General features: G+C 36.9%; 1 protein-coding gene across 1 annotated transcript in view; it reads left to right on the top strand.

Annotated features, from left to right (window-relative positions):
- The window catches only part of LOC136806133 (ras GTPase-activating-like protein IQGAP1), a 30668-nt gene extending 10315 nt beyond the window's left edge, over positions 1–20353 (top strand). The window contains exons 12-35 of the mRNA XM_067062699.1: positions 240–403; positions 1234–1324; positions 3270–3433; positions 4341–4431; positions 4916–5083; positions 5762–5898; positions 6324–6494; positions 8356–8439; positions 9720–9791; positions 9998–10581; positions 11085–11159; positions 12006–12296; positions 12745–12829; positions 13169–13276; positions 13659–13715; positions 14324–14391; positions 14776–14908; positions 15513–15775; positions 16325–16510; positions 17194–17308; positions 18183–18343; positions 18909–19040; positions 19296–19404; positions 20145–20353. Of these exons, the coding sequence (XP_066918800.1) occupies positions 240–403; positions 1234–1324; positions 3270–3433; positions 4341–4431; positions 4916–5083; positions 5762–5898; positions 6324–6494; positions 8356–8439; positions 9720–9791; positions 9998–10581; positions 11085–11159; positions 12006–12296; positions 12745–12829; positions 13169–13276; positions 13659–13715; positions 14324–14391; positions 14776–14908; positions 15513–15775; positions 16325–16510; positions 17194–17308; positions 18183–18343; positions 18909–19040; positions 19296–19404; positions 20145–20258 (3623 nt within the window). The 3' untranslated portion in view covers positions 20259–20353. The remainder of the gene's footprint in view (positions 1–239; positions 404–1233; positions 1325–3269; positions 3434–4340; positions 4432–4915; positions 5084–5761; positions 5899–6323; positions 6495–8355; positions 8440–9719; positions 9792–9997; positions 10582–11084; positions 11160–12005; positions 12297–12744; positions 12830–13168; positions 13277–13658; positions 13716–14323; positions 14392–14775; positions 14909–15512; positions 15776–16324; positions 16511–17193; positions 17309–18182; positions 18344–18908; positions 19041–19295; positions 19405–20144) is intronic.
- Positions 20354–25678: the final 5325 nt, after the last annotated feature.

The raw sequence follows: 25678 nt of genomic DNA, 5'->3' as shown, positions 1-25678 counted from the left end.
TCCCAGCAAAAATTGACTTTTAAATTTTGCTACCGAATAAAACGGTGGTAAAAATGTGTTTTAAAAATACCCTGCTAGAATAATTAAGGCTGCTTCTTACCCAAGTTACATTTGCTAGCTAAAGAAAAGTCAAGTCATTTATCAAAAGGAATACTAACATTTCACTGATCAGACTTTTTCTTCATTACACTTTATTATCCCAATTGCATTCTCAAATTATTATACATTTTTATAAACAGTGCTTTTGGCTGTTGCTGCAGTCAACCAAGCTATCGACATGAATGATGCTGGTAAGCTGGAAACCTCACTGGAGAATCCTGATGCTCAATTGAAAGATGTTGATGAAACTTTAACGTTGCGTTATCTGTCACATTTTGTTGCTGTCAAGAAAGAGAAACAAGAGGTTTGAGCGCTTTTAATGTTTTCCATCTTAGTCTGAAATTAAAACTGTATTCAACAGTATTCATGAGTGCAAAAATACTCCAATCTGATTGGTTTTAGTAGAGTGCAGATAGTTGTTCATTGTACTGCTATACACTAGACACTTTTCACTCTATTGGTAAAACCCATTGAGTTTTAAGCCCGAAGGGCTAGAGACGAGACGCCTGGATGAGAAATGAAACCACTTATTTCCCATCCAGAACGCCCAGGCGTAGTTTTTACACAAACAAACGCCGGATTGAAACTAAAATCTGTCGCTAGATTTCAAAAAATGTAGTCCTCCATAACAAAGGAACCGCTAGATACAATCTGTCGTCATGATTACGGTGCGTTTTATGCGCGTTTTGAATGGGAAATAAGTAGCTTCGATTTCTCTTGCCTTCGCGCTTGAAACTCAATAGTAAAACCCCAACTAGACTCTGGAATAAGCCTGTAGTGAATATAAACAGTATCTTGATTAATTTTTTCTTCCATGCAAAACATTAATCTTTAGACCATTTAAAAAAAGAATTTAGGTGGTTCTCTTAAGTTCGGCAAAAAAACTGCGGAGATAACTGGTGAATTGGCCATAAAATCCAGAGGGTATGTATCTAAAAAGATTCCATAAAATTGAAGAGTGATATCAGATGATATTCCAAAACGACCTCCCAAAATCGAGGAGTAAATTTCTCTTGAAAGAATAGTCTAATAAACACAGAGATAAAAACCAGAAATTTGATGTATCATACTTTTCTGTTTACATTGTAGAATGCTATGATATTAACACCAATTTTGTTTTTGTTTTGTGTTTAGGAGGTCGGAATAGAGCATGGCGATTTAAACCATGTGGAAATTCAAGCTCTGATCGAGTACGTCAACACCGAGGTTCAAGAAGAAAATGATCGTAAGTTTACTTTAATGCTTTACTTTTAATATTTTATATGAAGCCGTGTCTGCGGCCATCGTGCAAAAGCAATACAAAAACATTCACTTGATCCATCAAAAAATTGTCGACCAATTGTTTCAATTTTTATTCAACACTTTTTACGCCTAAGGGTTCCAAATTGATGGTCTGTATAATTTGATTTAAAGAAAAGACATTTTATTGTCGATTATAACAATCAAATGACGAAACGCGCTCAGTTTTATTTTGATGTATCGTTTTAAAAACTAATCTTTTTACAAAGTGCAGCATTTTTTCATAGTAATTTAGACCTCACTTTCATATTGTCAATCTGGCTTTACTAAGAGCCATTTTCTGAGAGATCCAGGCAAAGTGAGGAAGTGATGTCTTTACATTTTCCTCTTTTTGGATATTTTGCCCCAAATATGAAATAATGACAAAAACATCTCCTGAAAATTAAAAAAAAAAAAAAAATCTGTTGCCGAGATATGGCCTCTTAAAACGTCAGCTTTTGTGGCTAATTTTTGCTCCGCAAAATGGAAGAGCCTCTTTGAAATGATTTTGAGCCTATTTTGAGCATAAAGAGGTCCTCATTTCTCCATTCCTGCGAAATATGGGATATACACAAAAAATAAAAAAATGAGGGTCTGACTATTCCTCGCTGTCTAGAAATCATGGGCCAAAGCCACGTTTTTGCAAAATCTCTACCATTTTTGAGACCAAATATCTCATCGCATTGCCCTCACTTCTACATGTATCAGTTAAGATTTTCTGATGAAACAACTGAGCTTACTTTCATTTCCACAAAAAAAATTCATGGGCCAACAATGGGTGTGGTCTGCCGCCATTTTGAAAATTCCATATCTGAAAAGAAATTCATGGGCCCTAGTTTCATTGAGTCAGAATAAGCCTTAGAAGTGAGTCTAGTTTACAAAACGTTTATTTTGTATGACGAAATGCCCCTTCAAATTCGATGAGAGACTTTATAACTGTCTACTGATCCTTTTGGTTTACATTGTCCACAAAAACTACATCAGTAACACTACTTGACGGAATACACTAACTTTGTTAAATCGATTTTTAAACTCATTTCCCTCCACTGACGCGCTATTACTCATTATTCACGAACTACGGCATTTCTTCACAGATATTCTTGTCTTGACTACAATTATGTTTGTCCAAGTGTTTTTTACATGCCTTGCGATCTTTTGTCGCTATAATTTCTTCCATTCTACTGCATGCTGTCATGACATTTTGTTTACGCAAACTTTTCAACTATTTTTCAATCGTTTATTTTGGAGATGTTCATTTTTCTTTTTTTCTTTATAAAATGAATAATTGATTTTTCTTCCACTTTTGGGTTTTACTTCAATGAATTTATTGATGCCCTTTTTGCTAGATTGAAATTGAGTATAATATAAATTGAAGTTTCTGGAGCTGAGGAAAAACACTTTCATTTTCTCTACATTTAAAAAAGATAATTCAGTTTGTACATGAAATCAAGTGGTAGACACTGCTTATTTCTTCGTTATTTATTCGTTTTATAAAAGTTACAATCATGCCTTGATATTAGAATAAAGGGCTGTTTCTGATAACAGCTTCTGTATATCTAAAAGATGTGGACTTCGGTGAAGAAGCGGTTTTCCAATATTTTTGAAGATAAAGAAAATTTCGATGAGTGTAGGTGTTGTTGTTTTTTGGAGCTCTGATTTCAACATTTCGAAATCCAAATATCTTTGTTTTTTTTCCAATTTTTTCAGTATCCAAGACGGTTTATAGAAATGCTATGGTTATTCAGAATTCCCGAAATTGAGAACATCCCATTCGATGAATTGTCCAAATTACACCTTTCAAATTTCAACCTTACCTCCAAAGATTTGAATCGACATAATTTTAGTTTAATTTACTTTTAAGACTTAAAAATCTTCTTTCCTTTTTCTTATAGTACTGGCTGCTCTTTCCAACATTAACGATGCAATCGCCTCAGGAGATCCAGACGCCATCTTGCGTTATTTACAAGACCCTGCTGCTAAATTACGTAATGTTAGGCCAAAGAATGCTGAACTTTACGCCATCATCCTTAGAGAAGCTAGAGGAGAGAAAGCTAAGGTACGAATTTTCTTTTAAACTGACATTCATGGCGTCAGCCCCCCTGCTGGTTGGGGGGGGGGTTCACCCTCCAAAGCCCAGAAAGGGTGTGGGCTAAAGATGTTTCAAATGTTTTGGGGGGACCTAATATACTTGGGGGAGCTAAAATCTCATCATTTAACGTGCGGGCTGAATATTTCAGCTTAATGGTTGGCTTTAATTACCCACATTATTAAAGGTCATGAAGCCGAAAAATTTTCGCCTGTGGCGCAATATTTATACATAGATTATAACTGAAGGCTGGCGCTATGGACAATATTTCTGTTTTTATGAATTCGGATATCGACTAACAATTCGTTATTCACAGCATATGCACCCCTGCACAATGCCTTCTGACATGTCACAATTACAACAACAGCAGATTGGTTGCAAGTTACAGTAGTGCCATTACCATTTATGAAAAGTTTACTCTGTGTACGAAGTCTTGAATAAAAACTCTACCATATCTCACTCTGGCCAAGACTTGTTTAAAAATGAATTCCATAGCATTGTCGCGTCTAAGAATTGGGTGAACTGTTGTTCTTGAAAGACTTATACAGTTGACTCTCGCTATTTCGAGCTCGAATGGGGATTCGAGCTATAGAAAGTATTTTAATAGGGTTTCACCATGACGGGGACTGGGAATAAATTCGAACTATAGAAAAATTCGAATAATATAGAAGTTTGAGTAACAAACAGAGAGTTACCATAATGCTTCGAATAAACGCCCCCTTTTAAACGCCCTCTCGAATAAACGCCCCTTCTTAAACGCCCTCTCGAATAAACGCCCCTTCTTAATATCAAAAGATTTAATAAACGACCGGGGCGTTTATTCGAAGTAATAAACGGTAACTGTATCTCGACGATCTAATTTCATCTTGCTTTCTAGCGTTTGGGTGAGGAATCAGCAGAATTATGGCACGAAGAGATTCAAGCATGCATTGACAAAGCAAACCTCATTGCTGATGATGCTGAACGATGTAAGTGTTTGTTTCTCGTTGTTTTGCTTCAATTTTGAGTTTAATGTATGTTGCTGGCTCATTCGTTAGAGCATTCGCAAGAGTTAGATCCCCCCGGTCACCGCCAACTCAGCGAATGAGTACCTTAGATTGCATAATTTGATCTAGGTGGTAAGTTACTGGGAGATGAGAATAGGTGTTGCGCTCCGCCTCAGCATTCGACTTCCCAGGTCTAGTATGTATGTTGCTGGCTCCGTCGATAGAGCATTCGCAAGGGTTTGATCATCAACCAACTCAGCGAAAGAGTAGCTTAGATTGCGTAATTTGATCATTTGATCTAGGTGGTAAGTTACCGGGAGCTGAGTGTACGTGTATCTCGGTATTCCATTTTCCAGGGGTATCTAAACCTTTTCAAGAATTATGGACTTTAAATGGGACAGCCCATTGTAATGGCTTTTCACAAACTATTTTTAAGATTTTGATATTGATTTTCCTTTTCCTTCAGTGGCTGCTGGTATGGTTGCAATAAACGAGGCTGTCGACAAAGCCGACAGTGCCGACTTGTTGTTAGCATTGAAATCGAAAGCCGTCTCCCTTCGAAGTATCACACCCGAATGCGCTGATAATTATCACGTCGAGTTGAAAGACGCCAAAACCAAGAAAGACGATGTCGGTATGTATGCTGGGTTTTTTCCAATTTTTTGAGAACTTCTTTTATTGACGCTTTAGGACGTCCTTTCTCGGTAAGCTTGTAACAATGATTTCGGAAAAAGTTTAAATTAAATACGCGGATTCTCATTCGAAAACAAGACGATAATAGTGCTCCGCATCGAACACGCTATAATTATTTCAACTAGAAATTTTTACGAGTTCCAAACCCACAGTTCATTTCGAAATGATTGGTAAACCGTGAAAGTTATTACCTTTCTTTTGATTAACGTGCAAAAGCACATAACGCAAAGGAGGATGGGATTGCAAGTCGTACAAACGAATGGATTTGTGCAGATTTGTTACTATTTTTAAATTCACCGTGGTGTGCTATTTTTTATACCAACAGTCTCATGTCGTCTTAGGCGAAAATAAAAAAAATGTAGTGTTTCCGGAAACCGGCCGGGTGGAAAAAAAATCAAATTTTCTGACCCGACCGCAGACTTTCGTTAGTAGTTGATACATGAGTATTCAGGACTTACTTCATACTGTTTGTACATAAAAGTTATTTTTAAAGTTCTATTTTAATAATAGCAAAAATAAAGATCTTTTTCCGGCTGGCCGCATGAGAGCTTTTCCCTTTACCCTTAATGCGTTTTTTCATTTTCGCCTTTTATCTCGCTATTTCTCTTCACTTCTTCAGGATGGAACGGATGGTGTGAGCACCGTGTACCACAAGGTTACACTTATTACAACAATTATTTCACCAAAGACTTCAGATGGTCCACACCACCAGACTATCAACCAGGAATCGGACATCTCAACAGGGACGAAGTACAGGTGCGTGTAGTTTAGCTGCAGAGTTTGGATAGTGGGATTTCTGCTTTGCCTCGTTTTCGACGAAATGGGTTAAAAGTCGACTGTGAAAATTCAATTTGATTCTTTCCTTTGACGGCAATGCAATAAATGCTCAAGCATAAAATAATTGAAACTGCTAACTTTCCGTCAATTTTATGTCAATCGTCTTTTCTTAACGCAACGTACACGACGATTACTCTTACATACAAAACCTATATTGGTCATTGGTAAATTCCCACATATTTTTGTTCATCATTGGCAAATTCACACATATTTTTGTTCATCTGGGGTGACTCGGCTATTGAAACGTACTTTGGGAATGGCCTCTGGAATTGAACTGTTTATATCGGTTTTAGGTTTTACATGTTGATTCTTTCTCTGATTGTATTTTCGTTGATATTTTTCAGACCGTCATCACCAAGGTGACAGCCAATCACGATCGCGAACTCTTCTTGAAAGCCAATGAACCGTCGGCCGTCAAACTTCAAGCTCAATGGAGAGGATACAAAGCGAGAAAAGATTTCGACGAACGAAAAGATTTCTTGAACAGGCAACTACCGGCTATCATCAAAATCCAAGTAAGAATATATGTCAATGTACCTTAAGGGAATAAATTAATGCGAGAATTAATTAATGCGGAATTGATTAATGCGAATTTTGCCCTTTTTCGCAAAATTAAATTCCGCAAAACTTAAAAAATTTCGGCCATTTGCATTAATAAATTCCGCATTTTTTTCTAAAATATTGCTGATTGGAAATTTTTTTGTTCGTTCTGTTTCTTGAAAAGGAAAAAAATAATATGAAAGGCTATTCCGCATTAATTAATTCTCGCATTAATTTATTCCCTTAAGGTAATGCAAGTATATTTTCTTCTGTCTGCCGAGAGTGCTCGATGATATCAGAGCATATTCAAATTAAAAGAAAGAGACTTTGATTTATTGTTTAGAACTTGCCAAAATTTAATGTATTGTTTGTACCTCGTCTTTTCATATTGGTACTTTCCGGTGATAAGGTCGATGCTAAAAGCAGATGTTTGTCTAGCTTTCCGATGATGAGAGAAGAATCTCTCGAATTGTAGTAGCCAAACGTATATCTCGTGATCCAAGCCACGATAACCTTCCAATATGTTTTCCTAGCTGTTTAAACATTTTAAAAAGATTCCAGTTTCAAGAGACAGGCCCTTGTTTCTTTCGGGGTTTGGACGTCAGATTAACAAGTTCAATCTACCGTATTACCATTATTTATGGCCGCCCTCCAATGTTCGCCGCTCTCTAAAGACCACCGCACCTAAAATCATTGAGCATAAAATAATTGACTTTAAGATTTTTTTATTGACTTTTTTCCTATCGAACGAGTAATGATGAGGAATGTATGTATGTAATAGTTTATATCATGTTGACAAAAAGGTAGCAACAAAGGCTAATAAAATTCAACGCTATTTTACAATTAAAAAAAAAGCTAATGTTTTGTTGGCAACTCATCGTCGCTGCTACTGAGGCTAGATATTGATAGCTTTTGGTTGGCAAAGTTTTTGTTTATTTTTATCAAGCGAAATGAAATCACCATCACCATCACCATCACATTCGGAGTTCCTTTTTTTAGCTTTTTCGCACATCTCTTTGATTCTTTCATTGATGGTGAAATCATCGGTGATGCTTAGATGATATCCAAGCCACTTCAACTTTTTTAGGTTGCTCATGATTCTTTCTTTTTCTTCTTCACTTTGTAAAGTCACCTTTATCGGACGCCATTTCTCCGGCGTTGGTTTGATGTCGCAGATGCCGATATCTTTGAACAGATCCTCTTTCCTTTTTGTCCCCTTCTTGATCTTTTTCTTTCGTTTCTTCAATTTGTTCAGGGAGTCCATGAATTATGATATTTTTTTCTTTGATTCGATATCTCGTTTTTCTCTCCTATCCTCTTCTTTTTGTTCCGCAACAACAGATTTAAAATGTTCCTTGTGTGCTTTGGTTATATCAGCGTATGTTTAACGTGATGACTCTTTCATAAAATCTTTTGTCTGTTGTATCTCTTCTTTTATCATTTTCCTTGTTTTGGCTTCTAAGTCGTTCATCTTTTCTGTTAGGATTTTGTCGATGTTGTGTTGATAACTTCGCGGTTTTTGAGTTGGTGATTGAGTTTTTTTATTTCGTCGTCTTTCTTCCCTTTGCATCATATGGTACTTGTTTAGCGCCGGCGCTAATTTGACCCTTGTTTGGGGGGGGGGGCAAAACTGCTCTGTTTAGGGGTAATTATGAATGTCCGGGTTCAACTTATGCTTGTCCGGGGGTTAGATTCGTTGTCTGGGGGGGTCAAAAGTCACGATGTCTGGGGGTAAATTTCTAAAAAAATGCTCTTCCACCCCTCCCCCCATATTCAATTTTTTTTTCTGAAAGAGCCCATTATGATGTATAATGTTTTTATTTCTTCCCTTTTTAGTCTTGGTGGAGAGGATTGAAAGCCAGGAGAGAATACCAAGACCGTTTGAACCGTCTCCATGGAAATGTCGATGCTGTTGTCAAGGTAATTTACATAAATTTACGAATTTTATCAATTTTTGGTAGACGATGGTACATTCAATTATTTAATTTAACCCGATCCGGACGCAAGATCCATGGGGTGGCCCATATAGTGACCATTCTCAAACAAGATATCTCGAGAAATAAGCCTTACCAAAAAGCTGGTTCAGCTACCGTTGGAAAGGCAGGACATTTTGAGTAAAATTATTTGAGATACCTCACCCACTATAACGATAGACGCGAGACGTCGTGCGAAATATTTTGAATTTTTTTTTCAAAAAGTGCATTTTTCTCGTCCGGAAAGGGTTAAGGCTCCGTTATAGCAGAAGAAGTTTGTTTTACTCTTCAATTATTCGGTCGGAACACAAATTTGTTCGAGTTTAGGAAATTTTGAATTATAAAGTAAGGTTTATAAGGTATTGTTAGTTGAAGGGACGATATAACTTTTTCGAGTTGAGGAGACATTCGAATTATAGAGGTTCGAGATAAAAAAAACTCCGCTGTAGTATAATTCCATTATTCAAACTTGTTGCACGGCTTGTCAAATTTTGAATTTTGAGGCAGGATTACCCTTACACTTAGTGTTACAAGAATACTGGTCTGGAAATCGAGGCTAGCAATTATAAGATCAGGGGTAGAGCAACATCTACAGCTTAGTTTTGAGAAAAAAACGAACGACAATGAAGAGCATTGAAATGTACAATATAAATTGAAATATACACGTTTTTGTATAAGAAAGATTTTGGCCACGGTTCTGTTTTTCTCATTTTTCTTCTTGATTTTCATGCTAGAATGAACCCTTCAAGTCCAAGAGATATGTATACATGCTCTAAATTTGCCAATATACTAGGTCCCAGTCTTAGGCTATAACTCTTGACCACTTGATTTAAAAGGGCATCGACCGCATGCTCTTAGGTATCGGATATCCAGGGGGTTAAATATCTACAAGGGAGCGGATATCCAGGGGGTAAAACGTCTTTTCAAATAAAAATATGATATCCAGGGGTAAGCATCTTTATAAGAGAGGATATTCAGAGGTTGAGCATATTTTTAAGAGTGGATATCCAGGGGGTCTTTACTAATAAGGTAGGATATCCCAGGGGGTTCGACACTTCGAAAAATCAGTATCCTCAACAGTGGGGGTAAGATTTTTTTCCGAAAAAGCCCATTAATCGCCTTTAAACATTAGCATTTTCTTAGCATTATTCTCTTCTTAGATTTTTGCCAAAAATGTTTTCATGAAATTCTTATAAAAAAAACTTTACTTTTATCATTAACTTTTAGATTCAAGCAGCAATCCGTGGTTGGCTTGCGCGAAAGAAGTATCAAGATCGCCTCAAATACTTCAAAGATCACGTATGTATAAACCAGTGTTAAAATATTCACGCAAATTCAGCCTCAAATCATCCATAAAGTTATTACCGAACCTCAATTTAAATCTGCTACATGACAACAAATTACAAAAAAATTAACCTTATGTTTTTAAGCCTATTTCAGGATGAAAGAAATTAATTGCTTATCACAATGACGGTCACAAACATTATCTTCTTGCGTCCTTTCAGATTGACGACATCATTAAAATCCAAGCATTTTTACGTGCCAACATGGCTCACCACGATTACAAGAATCTGTCCAATCCAACACCACCTGTTAAGAGTGTCCGAAAGTTTTTACACTTGTTAGAACACGACCACATCGATTTCCAAGAAGAGCTCGAATTACAAAAACTAAAAGCTCAAGTCGTCACAGACATCCGTTCTTTAGCTCAATTGGAATCCGATTTGAACACTATGGATATTAAGATCGGTCTACTTGTCCGTAACCGAATCACGCTTCAAGATGTCGTCATGCATAACAAGAAACTGAAACGAGACAAGGCGGACGCCCTGGCGGCTTCTTCCAACGCCTCTGGTATCAAGGCGCTCAGTCGTGAGAAACGAGAACAATTAGAGGGTTATCAACATTTGTTTTATCTGCTGCAGACCAATCCAACATACTTGGCTAGATTGATTTTCAAAATGCCGCAGAGCAAGACAACGAAATTTATGGAATCGGTCGTTTTGACCCTTTATAATTACGCTTCGAATTCGAGAGAAGAATACTTGTTGTTGAAGTTATTCGAAACTTCTCTCAAGGAAGAAATTTTGTAAGATTTTTTTTCTTTTTATTTGGCTCTGAAGGGAAAATTAAGGACTAATAAGACATCCCCTTACTCTTATACCAGAGTGTATCTCTTGCTTCGTAGTACACTCTGTGTGCATTGTCTGTTTGATAAAAAAAATCCCGTACGGAAACCTCTCCGATGAAGAATGGTTTTTAAATAGATACATTTCTCTCATCTCCCCTCTCTCGATAACACTCCGTCGCAGCGGTCGGTTTGAAAAATCTCAAATGAGAAAAGACAATGACAACAGACCCTCTACTGCATGCAATGAATCTTGAAATTAGCCGTAGATACTGGGTCTGTGTACAGACAACCTTTTTAGAAGCTCAATATAAAATATTACTGCAAGGTCCTGAAAAAACGTCTTCCCCATCCATCAGTCTAATCCTTAGGATTGACGCGATCAACTATGAACATAAATCGAAAAACATTTCAATCCAGTTAACTTGTGTATTTACTTTCCCCTTCTTTCCATCACACTTTAGGAACAAGATTGATCAGATTGTAGAAATTGTCACTGGTAACCCAACCGTCATCAAAATGGTTGTTCATTTCAACCGGTAAGTTTGATGTATACTGAGAAGGTCGTCAATGATCCTCTGGACTACTTTAATCGGATTAACATTCGCGAGATTAAATTTCGCGATTCCGCGAATTTTTGCCATTTTCGTGAAATTAAAACTTGCGAAAACGCGTGAGATTCCTGACTCACAAAATCAAATCCACCACAAATTTTTTTTAAAATAGCATTTTCAGCGGAGAAACCAGTCCTAAGTTTCCATTTGTGGCAAAAATGGCTATTTTTCAGCTGTCTTCAGGCTTTTTCGCGAAATTAAATCCACGTGAAATCTTTCAAAACTCTGACTCGCGAAATTTTTTTCGCTCTTGAAATTTAATCTCGCGAAATTTAATTCGATTAGAGTATACAGTTGACGCTCCTCTAATTCGATTTTCAAGAGGAATTAGATTTTCATCGAATATGAGAGCGTATCTAATTGCAAAGCGTCCTTTATGAGATTTTCTACCTGACTGTGATTTTCAATATTATCGAATAATTGAACGTACCGAATAATAGAACGTCGAATTAGAGAGTACTTCTTTGTAGGCCAAAAACATTTCTGTTCATTCATCATTTTATCATTCATTTCATTTCTGGATGCCCAGATGTGCTTTTTTGGAATCGTGGATTAGACCATTCTCTCTTATTTGTCTTACACAAATTTGACTCTGTTCTGATTGTTTATGTTAAGAGTGCTTTTGGGGTGCAAACTCCATGTCTGGGTTTCATCTCGTTCTGAAACAAAATGAAGCCTTTCTATTGGTTAAAAATTAAGTAACCCCTAAAATTAGCCGAAAGACAAGCTATCGATTGGTATTGTAATTCATTTACATTCATTCCCTTCCAGTGGTGCTAAAGGTCAAACATCACTCCGGGACATTCTGGCACCGCTCGTTAAAGAAGTCTTAACAGACAAGAACCTTGTCATCAACACCAGTCCAGTGGAAGTTTACAAACAGTGGATCAACCAAATGGAATCGGAGACTGGTAAAACATCAGATTTACCATACGATGTGGACAATGAATTCGCCATGAAACAACCAGAAGTGGTCAAGAGGATCACGGCTTCTAACAAATCTTTGATCGCAGCTGCTGATAAATTCTTGAACCATTTCATCAAGAACATGGAAAAGATACCGTTAGTATCACTCGAATAATTTTTAGCTTAACCATGGTCGCTTAGGCTATGTTCAGGCGTTACGGTCTCTTATCGCTCCGATATGGTGTTTGTTATGGATAAGAAGTCTTCATACTGATTTCGAAACGTTTCGGAGAAACGAGACAGAACGGGACAGTTCCGTTCCGATAAAAATAGTAGAGCGAAACCGTCTCGGTCTGTCTTTATAAAGTCTTCTTTTTTGACGTTTTGAATTTGACGTTCACTCAGATTTAGATAAGTAGGCAACCCCCGCCCCTTAAGTTTTAAAGTCAAATAATATAACATAATAAACCGTAGTGCTCCTTATTTTTAGGACATTTGCCGACCGTCTAAAATCGATTTGATTTTTGTTGACTGGAAGGGATTGATTCCAGCACTCAGTTCCCTAACAACTACTACAATTTAACCTTTTTCGTCTTGTTTGTAGGTATGGTATGAGATACACAGCAAAGGTTTTGAAAGAAAGTTTGATCGCTAAATTCCCCGACGCCCAAGAAGACGATATTCTTAAGGTGAGTTTCCATCATCGACATCATCAAGTTTTATAATCGCTCAAGAACAATCCACAGTGTTAAAAGTATCAGTCTCAGATGTTTTCCGTCTCCCCGAATTTCCAAAAGAGGCATTGCGTGTTTTCTAGGATAACAACCTCGTGGAAAATTTTGAACAGTTTTTTCTACCGTAAATTTTTAAATTTCCGTCGAAAATATTACGTCATGAATATCATATATAAAGAATACGGGCCAATTTTTTATATCACTATAGTTACGGAATAAAGGTAATATAAGTTTCGCCAAGTTTATAGTCTTCTCTTGGGTTTCAACTACTAAATTTTCTAATGTACACCATAGGTCGTTGGCAATTTGATTTACTATCGATACATGAATCCCGCCATCGTTGCTCCTGACGCTTTCGATATTGTCGACGTCGCTCTTGACAAAGGATTGACTCCAGATCAGGTAAAATATTACATAGCTCTCTATCTGAAAGCAATCCTTGTTGTACACTTTTTTATAAGCACAAAGTATGTATTATAAGCATGCCCAGACTCGAATCTTGGAAAAACTTGAGTTACCAAGCATATGCTGACCCTCAGTTTAGTTTACAAAATTTCTAGGCTTATAATCTCCCAAAATGCAAAAAACAAACACAATGTCTAAATTGCATCACTACATAAGCCTAGCATAAGCATACTCGAGGCTCAAAGAATTCAATTTGCTAAGCACAACGAGGCTCACGAAAATATAGCCTCTGCTTATAAAAAACATGTATCCTGCAACAAAACGAACATGGACAGGTCCAACAGCATTTAAACTATTCATATTGTATTTCACTTTTCAGAGAAGAAATTTGGGTTCCATTGCCAAAGTGTTACAATACGCTGCATCAAATAAAATGGTAAGTTGTTTTTTCAAAGTCAGCGAGAATAAAATATTAATGGCTAGAGCCTCCAGTCTATTTTCGTTCCTTGCACTCTCCCCTTCCTTGTTAAAGGAGGTTTACCTTATTCAACTTTGATACTTAAAAAGGAGCATTTTCCAAATAATTTAAAACTTGGTCTACACAAAGCTGCAGAGTGATACGCCTCTCAACCCTTAGTGGCACGTTCAGCTTTTGAGCGGACTGGTGAAATTCTTTTCGATGACCGTATCGGAGAGTTTAGGAGTGCTCATGTAAGAAAAAGTAAGACATTGAATTAATTAAGTAACGCCAAGTTAGTCCAGTTAAGCTATTTGAATGTTAAAATCTTGTGCACTCCACCGCAGCTACTCATTTCGTATGGAATGGAGTTTTGACGGGAGTTTCCTTGGTTTGTTTTAAAGGCAGTCTAAATACTAAAACTGAACTTGCATCGAAAAAAGATTTTCCCGTACATTCATTACCATTCCCAAAAAAACCGACCGCGCCGCCAATGATTGATTGGTGCATAAAACCTATAATTGTATTTTAAAACTATCTTTCAAAAAAAATTAAGTTACCTTAATTCTTTTCGTTTAATGTTTTAGTTCGACCGTGAGAATTCACATTTGGGGGCATTAAATCCATACATTACCGAAGCATTCGGAAAATTCAAGTGAGTGGATGATTGTCTTATTCATGCTTTTTTACGACGTTTTAATACACCTTTTCGACCGTAGTCGCGCGGTCAGGCGCGTGCCAATTTTATCCCCCTAAACTAAATTCTTTTTTGACACATTTTTCTATTGTCTATAGGTGCGAAAAGAGGACTGAGACGGTTTTAGTGGGATAAAGCGGACAAAAAAATGCCCGCGCGGCAATTGGCGGTTACGGTCGAAAAGATGTATAGAAGATTGCATAGATCTATGGTCGTGCAGTGCTGAAATACTGTTTTTCCCGCTGTCACCTAAAAGATTTTAGCCTTATAACCTGATTGTAAATAAAATTTTCCAAACCACATTTCTTTTCAATTGCTTCGTTTACTTAATTTCACTTTCAGGAAATTCTTCACAGACGCCTCATCAGTCGACGATGCGGAAACGAATTTTGGAATCGACCAATATTCTGATGTTACCATGGTTGCAAAACCGGTTGTTTACATGACTGTCCAAGAAATCCTCGATACTCACCAGGTACGATAACACTCCGATTAACTCACGATTTTGAATTTTTCTATATTTTTTCTCTATATTCACCAACACAATAAACATTAAAACAAACCAGGACAAACCCAAAAAGAATTGAAAAACTTAAAAAAAAATTTTTCCCCTACATTCTATATTTCACGTGTAGATAGCCCATTAAAAGTCAACAGAGTAACGAAATTATAACAGTAACAAGTTAGCCTCTATACCATTACTTCTGTATGACGTAGCGCTGGATTAATCCCAAAACGTTTGATTCTATCGAGCTTTTATTTTTATTTCAATGTGTGTGAGTATTCCGCCATATTCCCTTGATAATCCAAAGCTAATGATGTGATTATCTACTGTATAAAAGGGAAAGGTATATCAATCGGCCACGGCCCGCATGGCCATAGGTTTCCTCCTTGCTGGATCATACGACTCGAAAATGTTGCTTGATACGCAAGACTTACTTTCTATAACGAATAAACTCTAAAAATATCAAATGCTTTAAAAAGTGTCCCCCTTCAGAAGGAAGAATGTAAGGGGACAGAAGGACTGGTTTGAAGCCCAAAGGGGATAAAACTTACGAAATGTCTCTCAATTGTTAAAGCTATTATCGGAACATATGCACGAGATATCAACTGAGGAAGACGATCCATTACGAGAATTACTGGACGATCTCGGTGAAGTGCCGACCGTCGAAGATGTCGTGGGTGCACCGAGCAATCCCGACGACAAAAGCAGTAAAAAGAACATCGAAGTAGACGAAGAGGCGGCAAGCAAAATGGCGAGAACAGAAATTTCGTTAACGCTGACAAATAAATTTGAAGTCCCTGATGATGATGATTCAGATATGAAAGCTCTCTTTGTCAGGTAAGTAGATGTTTTTTAACTCGACAAGTCTTATCAGCGAGTTTATGTTTCCGACTAGATAGATGACTGGGAGGGTTTGACAGCAAATTCGATCACCGAAACGCTGAGATTAGGTGGCTTTGCTCGATATAACCAACAACAGATGTATTTGATTGAAAAGGCGATTATTCACGGCGTGTCAACGTCTTTAGTGACTCGTTTCTATATCCCAGTAGCCCTTTGACTTTACCATGAAATCAATATTTCTTGTGAAACGTGAGTTTTTTTTTCTGGTACGAAATGCCGGCCCGTCATGCCGGCATTACTCCAAAGCTCAGATCTTTCCACTTTTAGCACGGCCCTAATTTAATTCCCATCCCCTACAACGGATCTTTGATCATGTTCGTTCCGTTTCGCTCCGAAACGAAATGAAGCCATTCTATTGGTTGAAAGTGACGTAAATATTAAATTTAAACTAATAGAATTGCTTCGGAACCAGGGACGAAAAAATGACGCCAAGAAAGTAAAGTTAAAAGGTACCATTTACCCCTTTTCGATTTGTGTTTTTAGGACCAAAAAATTGATTGTGGAAATAATGCGTGTCCAACAAGGTGAAACATTAACACAGATCTTGGAGACGTCCGCCTCTAAACAACAAGAAATGGAACATCTCCGCCTGCAAAAGAATCGCGTTGATGTAGACAAGAAGAAGAGCTCTGCTGTTCAACGCTCTTCGTCAGCTGTCGGTGATAGCAAGTAAGCTAGTCTCCCGAATTATTTATTCAAATGTCATGAACAACATCACCACAATATTGTATCTTTTCATTCGAATAATTCCTTTGGAAAAAGTAGTTAGCCTACTACGTATAAGACCTGAAGAATAATTTTTGATTCAAAATGCGAATTCTTTTGTGCTACTTAATATTGTTCCTCTAACTTTGGAAAGTTTAACTAAATGAACGAATTAACGAGAGTTAACTGTAGAACTACTGCTTATAGAGAACAACAACAGACTCGATCTGTCTTTTTGAGACGATGGTATATTCAGTCAAGTATCGTTTCAACTATTATAACTTCAAGTTCTAAGATATACAAGTCTTATGTCTTAAAACATTTTTGCTTGTTGTTGTGTTATAGGATACCTGTGTAAGATTTCCTCAATACACTCTTCTCAAGATGCATAAATTTATTGTTGTCCTCGTTTTCAAACAGATTTCATTGCTATGCAATTATACATTTAAACCAATTTAAATTCCCAAAAGGCAAACATTAACTCTAAAACAAAAGTACTTGAAATTCAAAATGTCTCATGAGGTGTAAACAACACAATCATCAATGTGAATATGTAATTTTATAGCAATGAAATCTGCTTGAAAACAAGGACAACAATAAATTTCTGCATCTCGAGAAGAGTGTATTACTTTTACTTTTCTTTGCAGACTTCCATTGAAAGACATGAAGAAGAAGATCCTACGCAATTTGAAAGTGTTGGAACAACAAAATCTCGTCTCCTCCAAGAACGATTACCAAGATATTGTTAACGCTATTGCAAAGGTTTGTAAACTTGATGTCAATTTCCAGAACTACAATTTTTTGAAGGATTGTTAATGTACTTCTAGGGAACTTATTTCTCGAAAATTATTTCTCGCCAAAATTTAAAAAAATGATGCCTCGCTAAAAAAAAGCTCTTCATCAAAATTACCTCGCCAAAGTTTTTTTAATGGTTTTCTTATAATTATCCTTCTTGTTTTTTATTTAATGAGGAACCAATGTTAACCCTGGGATCTTAGTGCGGGAAGTGGGATCTTAGTGCGGGAAGTGGGATCTTAGTGCGGGAAGTGGAATCTTAGTGCGGGAAGTGGAATCTTAGTGCGGGAAGTGGGATCTTAGTGCGGGAAGTGGAATCTTTGTGCGGGAAGTGGAATCTTAGTGCGGGAAGTGGGATCTTAGTGCGGGAAGTGGAATCTTTGTGCGGGAAGTGGAATCTTAGTGCGGGAAGTGGGATCTTAGTGCGGGAAGTGGAATCTTTGTGCGGGAAGTAGGATCTTAGTGCGGGAAGTGGAATCTTCGCGCGGGAAGTGGAATCTTAGTGCGGGAAGTGGGATCTTAGTGCGGGAAGTGGAATCTTTGTGCGGGAAGTGGAATCTTAGTGCGGGAAGTGGAATCTTAGTGCGGGAAGTGGGATCTTAGTGCGGGAAGTGGGATCTTAGTGCGGGAAGTGGAATCTTAGTGCGGGAAGTGGAATCTTTGTGCGGGAAGTAGGATCTTAGTGCGGGAAGTGGAATCTTTGTGCGGAAAGTGGAATCTTAGTGCGGGAAGTAGGATCTTAGTGCGGGAAGTGGAATTTTTGTGCGGGAAGTAGGATCTTAGTGCGGGAAGTGGGATCTTATGCAAAACGAAGATATTTACTCATCATATTACGTTTCAGGATATTCGTAACCAACGCAAATACCGCCTACGAAGGAAACACGAGTTGCAAAAACTGAAACAGACCCTCGAAAACTTGAACCGAAAATCTACATTTTACGAAGAGCAAGTCGACTACTTCCAACAATACATCAAAGTCTGTCTCGATAACCTCAATAAAAAGTAAGAAAAAATTTCACTCGTTTTGATGAAATTTTAAGTCAACAATGAAGGGAATCTACATAATATTTTCGTCTTAATGACCGGTTTTAAGAGGAGTTTCTTTCTAATTTTACCATTCAGAAATGTCATGCGTCATAAATATAGAGCTCTTCTATGCTCCGCCTCTGACACTTAAGTTATCTGACATGACATCTCGATGGCGGATTGGCGTCCGCCCACGACGCCCTAAACCAACGAAGCCCTAAATAAGTGGGCAAATCTCCCATCGGTCTTTGACGTTCTGCATCCTCAGTCGGGCTCTACGACCCTTGCCTGTAAACTTGAAAATATTTTGGTTGGACCCGACAATCCCCTAAAACGAGGGCTAGCGTTCAGATTTCCTACTGCAAAATCCTTGCACGTGATCTTGCGAAATACTTTATCACATTTGAAGTTATTTCAATGATTTTTGTCACTGAGTCATTTAAAACAAACCGACGAATTTCTCTAAACACGCAAAACTGAGGACTTTTGAAAGGAAAATGCATCAAATCATATCATGTGACAATCCTTTTTTTTATCACAGGAAAACTGGTAAACAAAAGAAAGGAAAGAAACAACAGGAACAAGTCATCGCCAAGGGAACCATCAAATACACTGCACAAAAATTATACGAGAAAGGTGTCGTCTTGGAAATTGAAGGTTTACCACAATCACAGTAAGTCTCATCTAGGACTGATTGCATGCGTCCCCGTAACGGCTTCCGATTGTTTTGTCGCAAATACATAAAATTTTATTTTGATCATTATAAAGTCTTTGTCAGGGCGCGGTGGTCTTGATTACTCATGATTCCTTTCCACCATGAAATATTGAATGTCCATACCATTCACATAACATTAGATCGGCGTTGAAAGAAACGCTATTCCTCATAAAGTTACATCTCTAAAGAAATAGTTTTCTCTTTTGCTTTCAGTTTCAATAGAGTACAATTTGTGATTGGTAGTACAGATGATGTTGGTGTTTTTGCTGTGTCAGCAAAATGGATGGGTGTGGATATGGAAAGAGTTGAGCTCGTCTTCCAGGTAAGATCGATGTTCTACTTTTTGTCCTCTTGTATTTCATTCTGATACTACTAGTGCCTTGGTTACTTAAATAAAGAACACGATCTCTGAAAGCCTTTTTTCTTGTGTTTCCTAACCAGGTAGATATTCAATCGACATCGGTCCAAATGTTTTCTTTGTTACAATACTCGAAATGGTATTAGTAGTATTGGATAAGACGTTCTTTTCCATCAACAACGTTAAAAAGGTTACACATGGCTCCGCCCCCCACTTATTTGGGGGGGGGGTGTAAATCTAAAATCGGCCTAAAAGTGGGTGGGAGCTGTCTCATTTTTTAAACTCAGGGGGGGCCTAAAAAAGTGGGGGGACCTGAAGGGCTGCACTAAAGTTCTGGGGGCACATTTCAGAGGGCAATTAAGAACTAAAGGGTGCATAAATTTTCTCAATCAGAACCTTCTCTTATATGTTATTAAAAACATTTTTTTCTTTAGTTTCCTTTAAGAAATATTTAAAAACATATAACATATTGAAATCGAAATAATTTGGTGCCGAAATATTTTTCTTTGCTGGGACCTGAACCTTGAAAGTGCTTTTTGCAGGGACCTGAACCTTTAGATTTCAACTGGGACCTGAACCTTACTGAAAAGTGGGGGGACCTAAAACTTAGGGGGGACCTAAATTTGTTGGGGGGACCTAGAACCCCATTCGGAGCCATGTTCCATTCAGTAACTAAGGTATTCCTATATCTTCACTTATTTCAGGATTTATTGCAATTACAATACGATGGTGTAGCTGTCATGAAAATGTTCGGTAAAGCCAAAATCAATGTCAATCTACTCATTTTCCTTCTCAACAAAAAGTTCTACGGAAAATAAATCATGGGTTAAATTGTATGGATTTTTTTCATATGGAGAGCGTACTCTTTTTACCAGAGACTTGTACAATGAGAAAGGAAGGCCGGGTATTGGTTGGAAGAATGTTCTAATATATGCATAACACAAGACTAATACTTACGTATACACGGAGGAAAGAATTAGTACCACGTCTACCGGGACGCCGCCTTATCATCAAAGTACGTCAAATTGATTAGATAGATGTATAATCGACGAATTCTTGTGAGAGAATGAAAAGGAATAGACGAACTCTCAACCATTCGAGTTTTATGTGCTATACTAAGGGGAGATTATTTGTTTTTTAGAATGATACAATGAAATACGTTCATGCGCGCGCGACAACGCAGCAGAAAGCCCTACGGAATAAGATTAGTGATAGTCTAAATATTTGAAGATTTAAATACGAATTAAGAAAAGCTTTTTTCAGTCCCAGACCCTTAGTAGTTGCTTTGATGTTTTTTCGGTCCAGTTTGATGAATTTTTATGAATTTTTTTACAATAAATAAGCATTTGTTCCAGCGTAAAGAGCTTATTTCACCTACATTAATTTATTGTTTTATTGCGCCGGGGAGGGCTTTTTAATGACGAATTTTTATCGAAAAAACAAGAAATTTACAAAAAAAACTTTTAGAAAAGAGAAATGTTATAAATGACACAAAAATAAATTCAAAAATAAAATCAATATTATTTTTTTGTCATTTTCTTTGTTCTATCATTATTGTAGTTATTGTATTTTCAAACTTATTTTTCTAAAAACAAAGTTAGGGAGAATTTTTTGTTTTTTTTGTCGTTTTTTTTTTGTTGTCAATGTTTTTGTTTTTTTCTTATAATAACGTCTGGACATTATATTTTTTTGCATGCACTCATTCTCGTCAAAAATTAACTCAGTGTTCTAGAGATTGACTTAAATGTGCAAAAAAATAGCTGACGTCATCATAAATTTATCATTTTATTATTATTACTTTACTACCTATACTTGTTATTATATATATTCTTTGAATCAGCCTATAATATGTGATTTTTTTATTACGAACGAAACGTTTACAAAATGCATAGGAAAAGCTTTTATCTGCACTACACCCTTGAATGTCTTTCAGAAATTAAACTTTCTTTTCAAAGTCTCTTGTGATAAGTACACAGAGAACACTCACAGATTCTGAAAATTAGTCAAAAATTGTAATTTTTTGCCATTTTGAAATCGGGGAAATATTCTACTAGAAATGATGCTTTCCTAACTTTAGCATTTTAATTTCTTTACAAACATAAAATTAATCTTTATAAATTATCGCAAATCAAATGATGTATTTGAAAAAAATCTTTAATTATTCAAAAATATAAATTTTTTAAAATAAATTTTAATCAATGTATTTGTCTTTCATATTTAATCTTGTCACTAGTCTACAATTGACACCGAAATATTTGGTACAAAAGGGGAATTCCCTCAAAACTTTAAAACCGTAAGTGAACCCACGGTTCGGAAGTAGAGTTTTAACTCTGAGTTCTTAGGATCTCAGGATCGTCTAAAAGCTCAAAAATGTTCCAATAAGGTTGAGAATACAGCCTGGAAGCATGGAGGTATAAAGAAAGACAGGAGAAGTATGCTATTGTAACCAAGCTCGCCCTACGATTAAAAAAGTTACGATGTATGCATGCTCATAATCTCATATATCGTGCATTTTTAATGAGCTCTTTTATCCATAGGTTAAATCTTATTGGCTCATTTAAGCTTTAGAAATTAGATGAGACGAGATTCATTGTTTCTGACATCAGTGTAAGAAAATATTTGGACTAAAAAAAGGCCTGTAAACTTGGCAATCCTTCATCAAATGATAAGATTTTTCGATCAATGTTTTCTTTCAGGTGAACTCTATTGCTTGATACTTTCCTCCAAAATTCTCCAGCGACTTTATGTCTACAAATTGAGTCTGAAATCGTGTGTGCTTATAAAGAACTTTTCATTTTCTGGCTTGAGAAAATATCTTTTCAAAACAAAATTGAACGGATAGCGAAATGGAACATAAATTTGTTTCGTGGACGAAGTTTTATCTAATTTTCGTATATTAAAAGGCTAGAATCTTCAATACTGATTATTAGAATGTTCAGAGCAAACTTGAGTTCTACTAAAAAATCTTATTTCATCGGGCGAGCTTAGAATTTCTTTTGATACATTTTATAAAAGAAATCAAAAGACTTTAACGACCAATTACCGACACATTCAACTCCTGTTTTCTTTATACCTCTATGCTGGAAGCCACGTAACCAAAGTAACCCAAATCGAAGAATCTTATGAAACAAAGTGGAAGTACTGAAAATGCAATTCTCGCCCGATCTTTAAATTTTGAAAAACGTTAAAATACCCAAATTTACCAATAAATTTCGGCGCCGATTGTAGTTGGAAAGGGAACAAATGCGTACACGTTTTTTTGTGAGAACATCCAAAATTTTGAAGCCTTCGGATGTTCTTAACTTGTCGAGCTTTAAACCTAAAAGTGTTATCTTAACATGTTCTTATTTTTACCATTTTGTGTGCGTTTTTTGGCCACTTTCCTAAGAAATCGGGTGTTTTAGAATCCGCAAAGCCTTAAAATGTTCTTAATTTATAATTAACTTGTTCTTGATATTTTGGCCATCGAAGCCTTATGTTCTCATATAGTTTGTTCTTATAAAAAAATGTGTAGAACGCGTTATGCGCATGCCGGATGGTGTTCTGACAAGAAGCCGTATAGGAAGCCTTAGTTGATCGGATTGGAGATTATAATGATTACCGCCAACCGCCATTGGGAATCATCTCTCCGCTTGCGCGATATACGTTCGGAAAGAACATTTTTTTCTCGCTTGTTGTTCTACTATAGATCAATGAGACGTAGCTACTTTCTTAGGTAAGGGCTCCACAGTTTCACAAATTTTTTACAGGCAGTTGGTGCTGTGGGGAGAAAATCAAAGCCCAAGACTGCAAGAAGAAGAAAAAACTTGAGTAAAGGCCAATAAAAAAAGATCAATCTATACTTGTAAGTACTTCTAAAAGACCAAAGATAACAAGTTAGTTTAGAAATTCCATGCAAAGTCTCCATATTGCATATTGATTCCTTTTCATCAAACAGTCAAAAAAACAAAGCAAAGCTTTGTGGTCTTTGTATCTTTTATTTTAGATACTGTCAGACTGTAACTTGATCTAATGTCAACATCCCTCCTCTAATTCCGACACCCTTTTTATCAGCTGAAATTGATAGAAAGGTTGAGAGGAATAATCCTTTTTCAATCAGTGACTCAAGCTTTCATATTCCTGCCGGGGCGGGGGGGGGGGGGGGTACTTAGGCAAAATGGGTGCCGGGTATGTGCGAGCCATAAGGGTACCTTTTTTCATTCCTCAAAAGTCTCTCAAAGGGGTACAAATTCAAAAGTTAGTCTCTGAAAGGGTCCCAAAATCACGAAAATCAGAAATTTCTCTCTCAAAGGGTCACGAATTCCAAAAATTTGGTGACAATCAAACCAAAATTTGGAAAAAATGGACCAAAATTTTGGAAAAAGTCTCTCAAAGGGTCCCAAAATCACCAAAATTTTGTCTCTCAAAGGGTCGATTTTCGATTTTTGGCTCGGACATACCCGTCACCTCGCAAACCTAGTACCCCCCCCCCCCCCCGGGTATTCCTGTCAGTCATTGAAAACAAAGTGCAAGTTAGGATCTTCAGCCAATCTCTCCTAACTAACTAGGAGAGTTGTATCCTAATTTGGAGATTTAGGTATCCTAAATAGGAGAGCAGACACTTTGACCTGAATTTTTGAGGTTACTGCTTCGATCTGCGTTTGGAAAACTATGCATACCTTTTCTTCTGTTCATCGAGATTTGCACCACTGACCAAAATTTCAAGTAATTTCTCTGGCTGGCAGGTTCCTCGAAAAATTAACATCCTTAATAATCTGTCGTTCAGAGCCTAAAATTTTGCCAGCTACGGTCCGAATTTCAAAATGGTACAGCCGTAAATACATGCGTGATTTATTTGTAATATATAATATAAGTATTACCGTGAGAGGTCCTAAAGCCGACAGCCCAGCCTAATTCTGACCCCCCAAATAACTGTTATGAAAAAAAATTCTATGTTTACAAACATTCCCTCTCCAAGTTGAACGATAAACTATTGCTAGAACTCTCGAAACAAAACATCTAACAAGATAGCTGTAATGTCAAGATGTCAATTAATGTAATTAAAAAGTGCGAGTTGTAAAAATAATTACCTTTTATTCTGGATCAGTTGTTGCTCATGTTTAAAACGATAACAGTTTTGTATAAAAGTGACTTGTGCGGGAAAAATACGAAACAACTTCGACTGGTTTCCATCAAGAAACAAACAGACTAAATTGTAAAAATGGCGCGAAGTTGAAAAAGGGGCGGATGTGGTAGCACTAATTTGAATAACAAACATCGAATCAATGAGGCGGCAACTATCAAAGCCCTCTTTACCACCTATAAGTTCGGATGTTTATGTCCGCAATCGGACAGCTCTTCATTTAAGTGTACTCTTTGACGACATATATTATCTTTACTACCTACTAGAATAGGAGCAAGGCGTCATGTAATACATAATAATTGTAATATACGTCGTCTATATGTATCCTTACACAAAGTCAAGCCAAGTGCCAGTGTAACAGAGTGTAAAGTAATAGAAACCAGGCTTGATTACGTAACGTTTCAAAATGAGCACGCTCGTACACAGACCTCTTTTATATTTTCGTGTGCTTTGGAAAATCAAAACATCTCGTTACTTTTTATGATGCTGTTACTACTGTTGTCGTTTATGACGTTGTGCATATTGCAATAAAAAAATATGTTTTGTTATTAGAAGCAATTATTGTTATTTGGTTCAATTGGTTCAGTGTATCAAATCTCACAGTTTAGTTGACACTTGGTTATCTTCGTTGCGTCACAGCGAAAGGTTTGTTTTTATTTTAGTTTGTATCTTTGAAAGACCCCATCGGCTTTAGGCTGGGCTGTCGGCTTTAGGACCTCTCACGGTACTGTACAGGTCCGCGTTATACACGGCACAGAATGCAAAAACACGTGGTAGGCACGTGGATAGATTTTGACCTTTAAAAAGGTTCCAGATCAATAAAATACCTTCAGAATGATATTTCTAATGATTACGATTGTTTTTCAAACATTTTCATCAATTAAAGCTGACCAGTCAGCACTGAACTGCGTCCTGTGTTCTGTCTCCTGCATCCTGTGTCCTGCGTTTCAAGCCAACTGCAAGCCAACCTTGAAAACTAATTTGAAGATCAACTTCCCAAGTCAAGAAAAAGATCTAGACAGGGGAGACGGAACCCACCAACGATCACGTTGATCATATTAACTCTTTTTTATATTTTATTTTGCTCTACTATAGTGTCTACTATACCATCTAGTA

The sequence above is a fragment of the Clytia hemisphaerica genome, unplaced genomic scaffold, assembly GCF_902728285.1.
Source record: "Clytia hemisphaerica strain Z4C2 unplaced genomic scaffold, Clytia hemisphaerica genome assembly, whole genome shotgun sequence".
NCBI classification, from domain to species: Eukaryota; Metazoa; Cnidaria; class Hydrozoa; order Leptothecata; family Clytiidae; genus Clytia; species Clytia hemisphaerica.
Note: the sequence above shows the minus strand (reverse complement) of the source record. Positions and strands in the feature narration are given on the sequence as shown.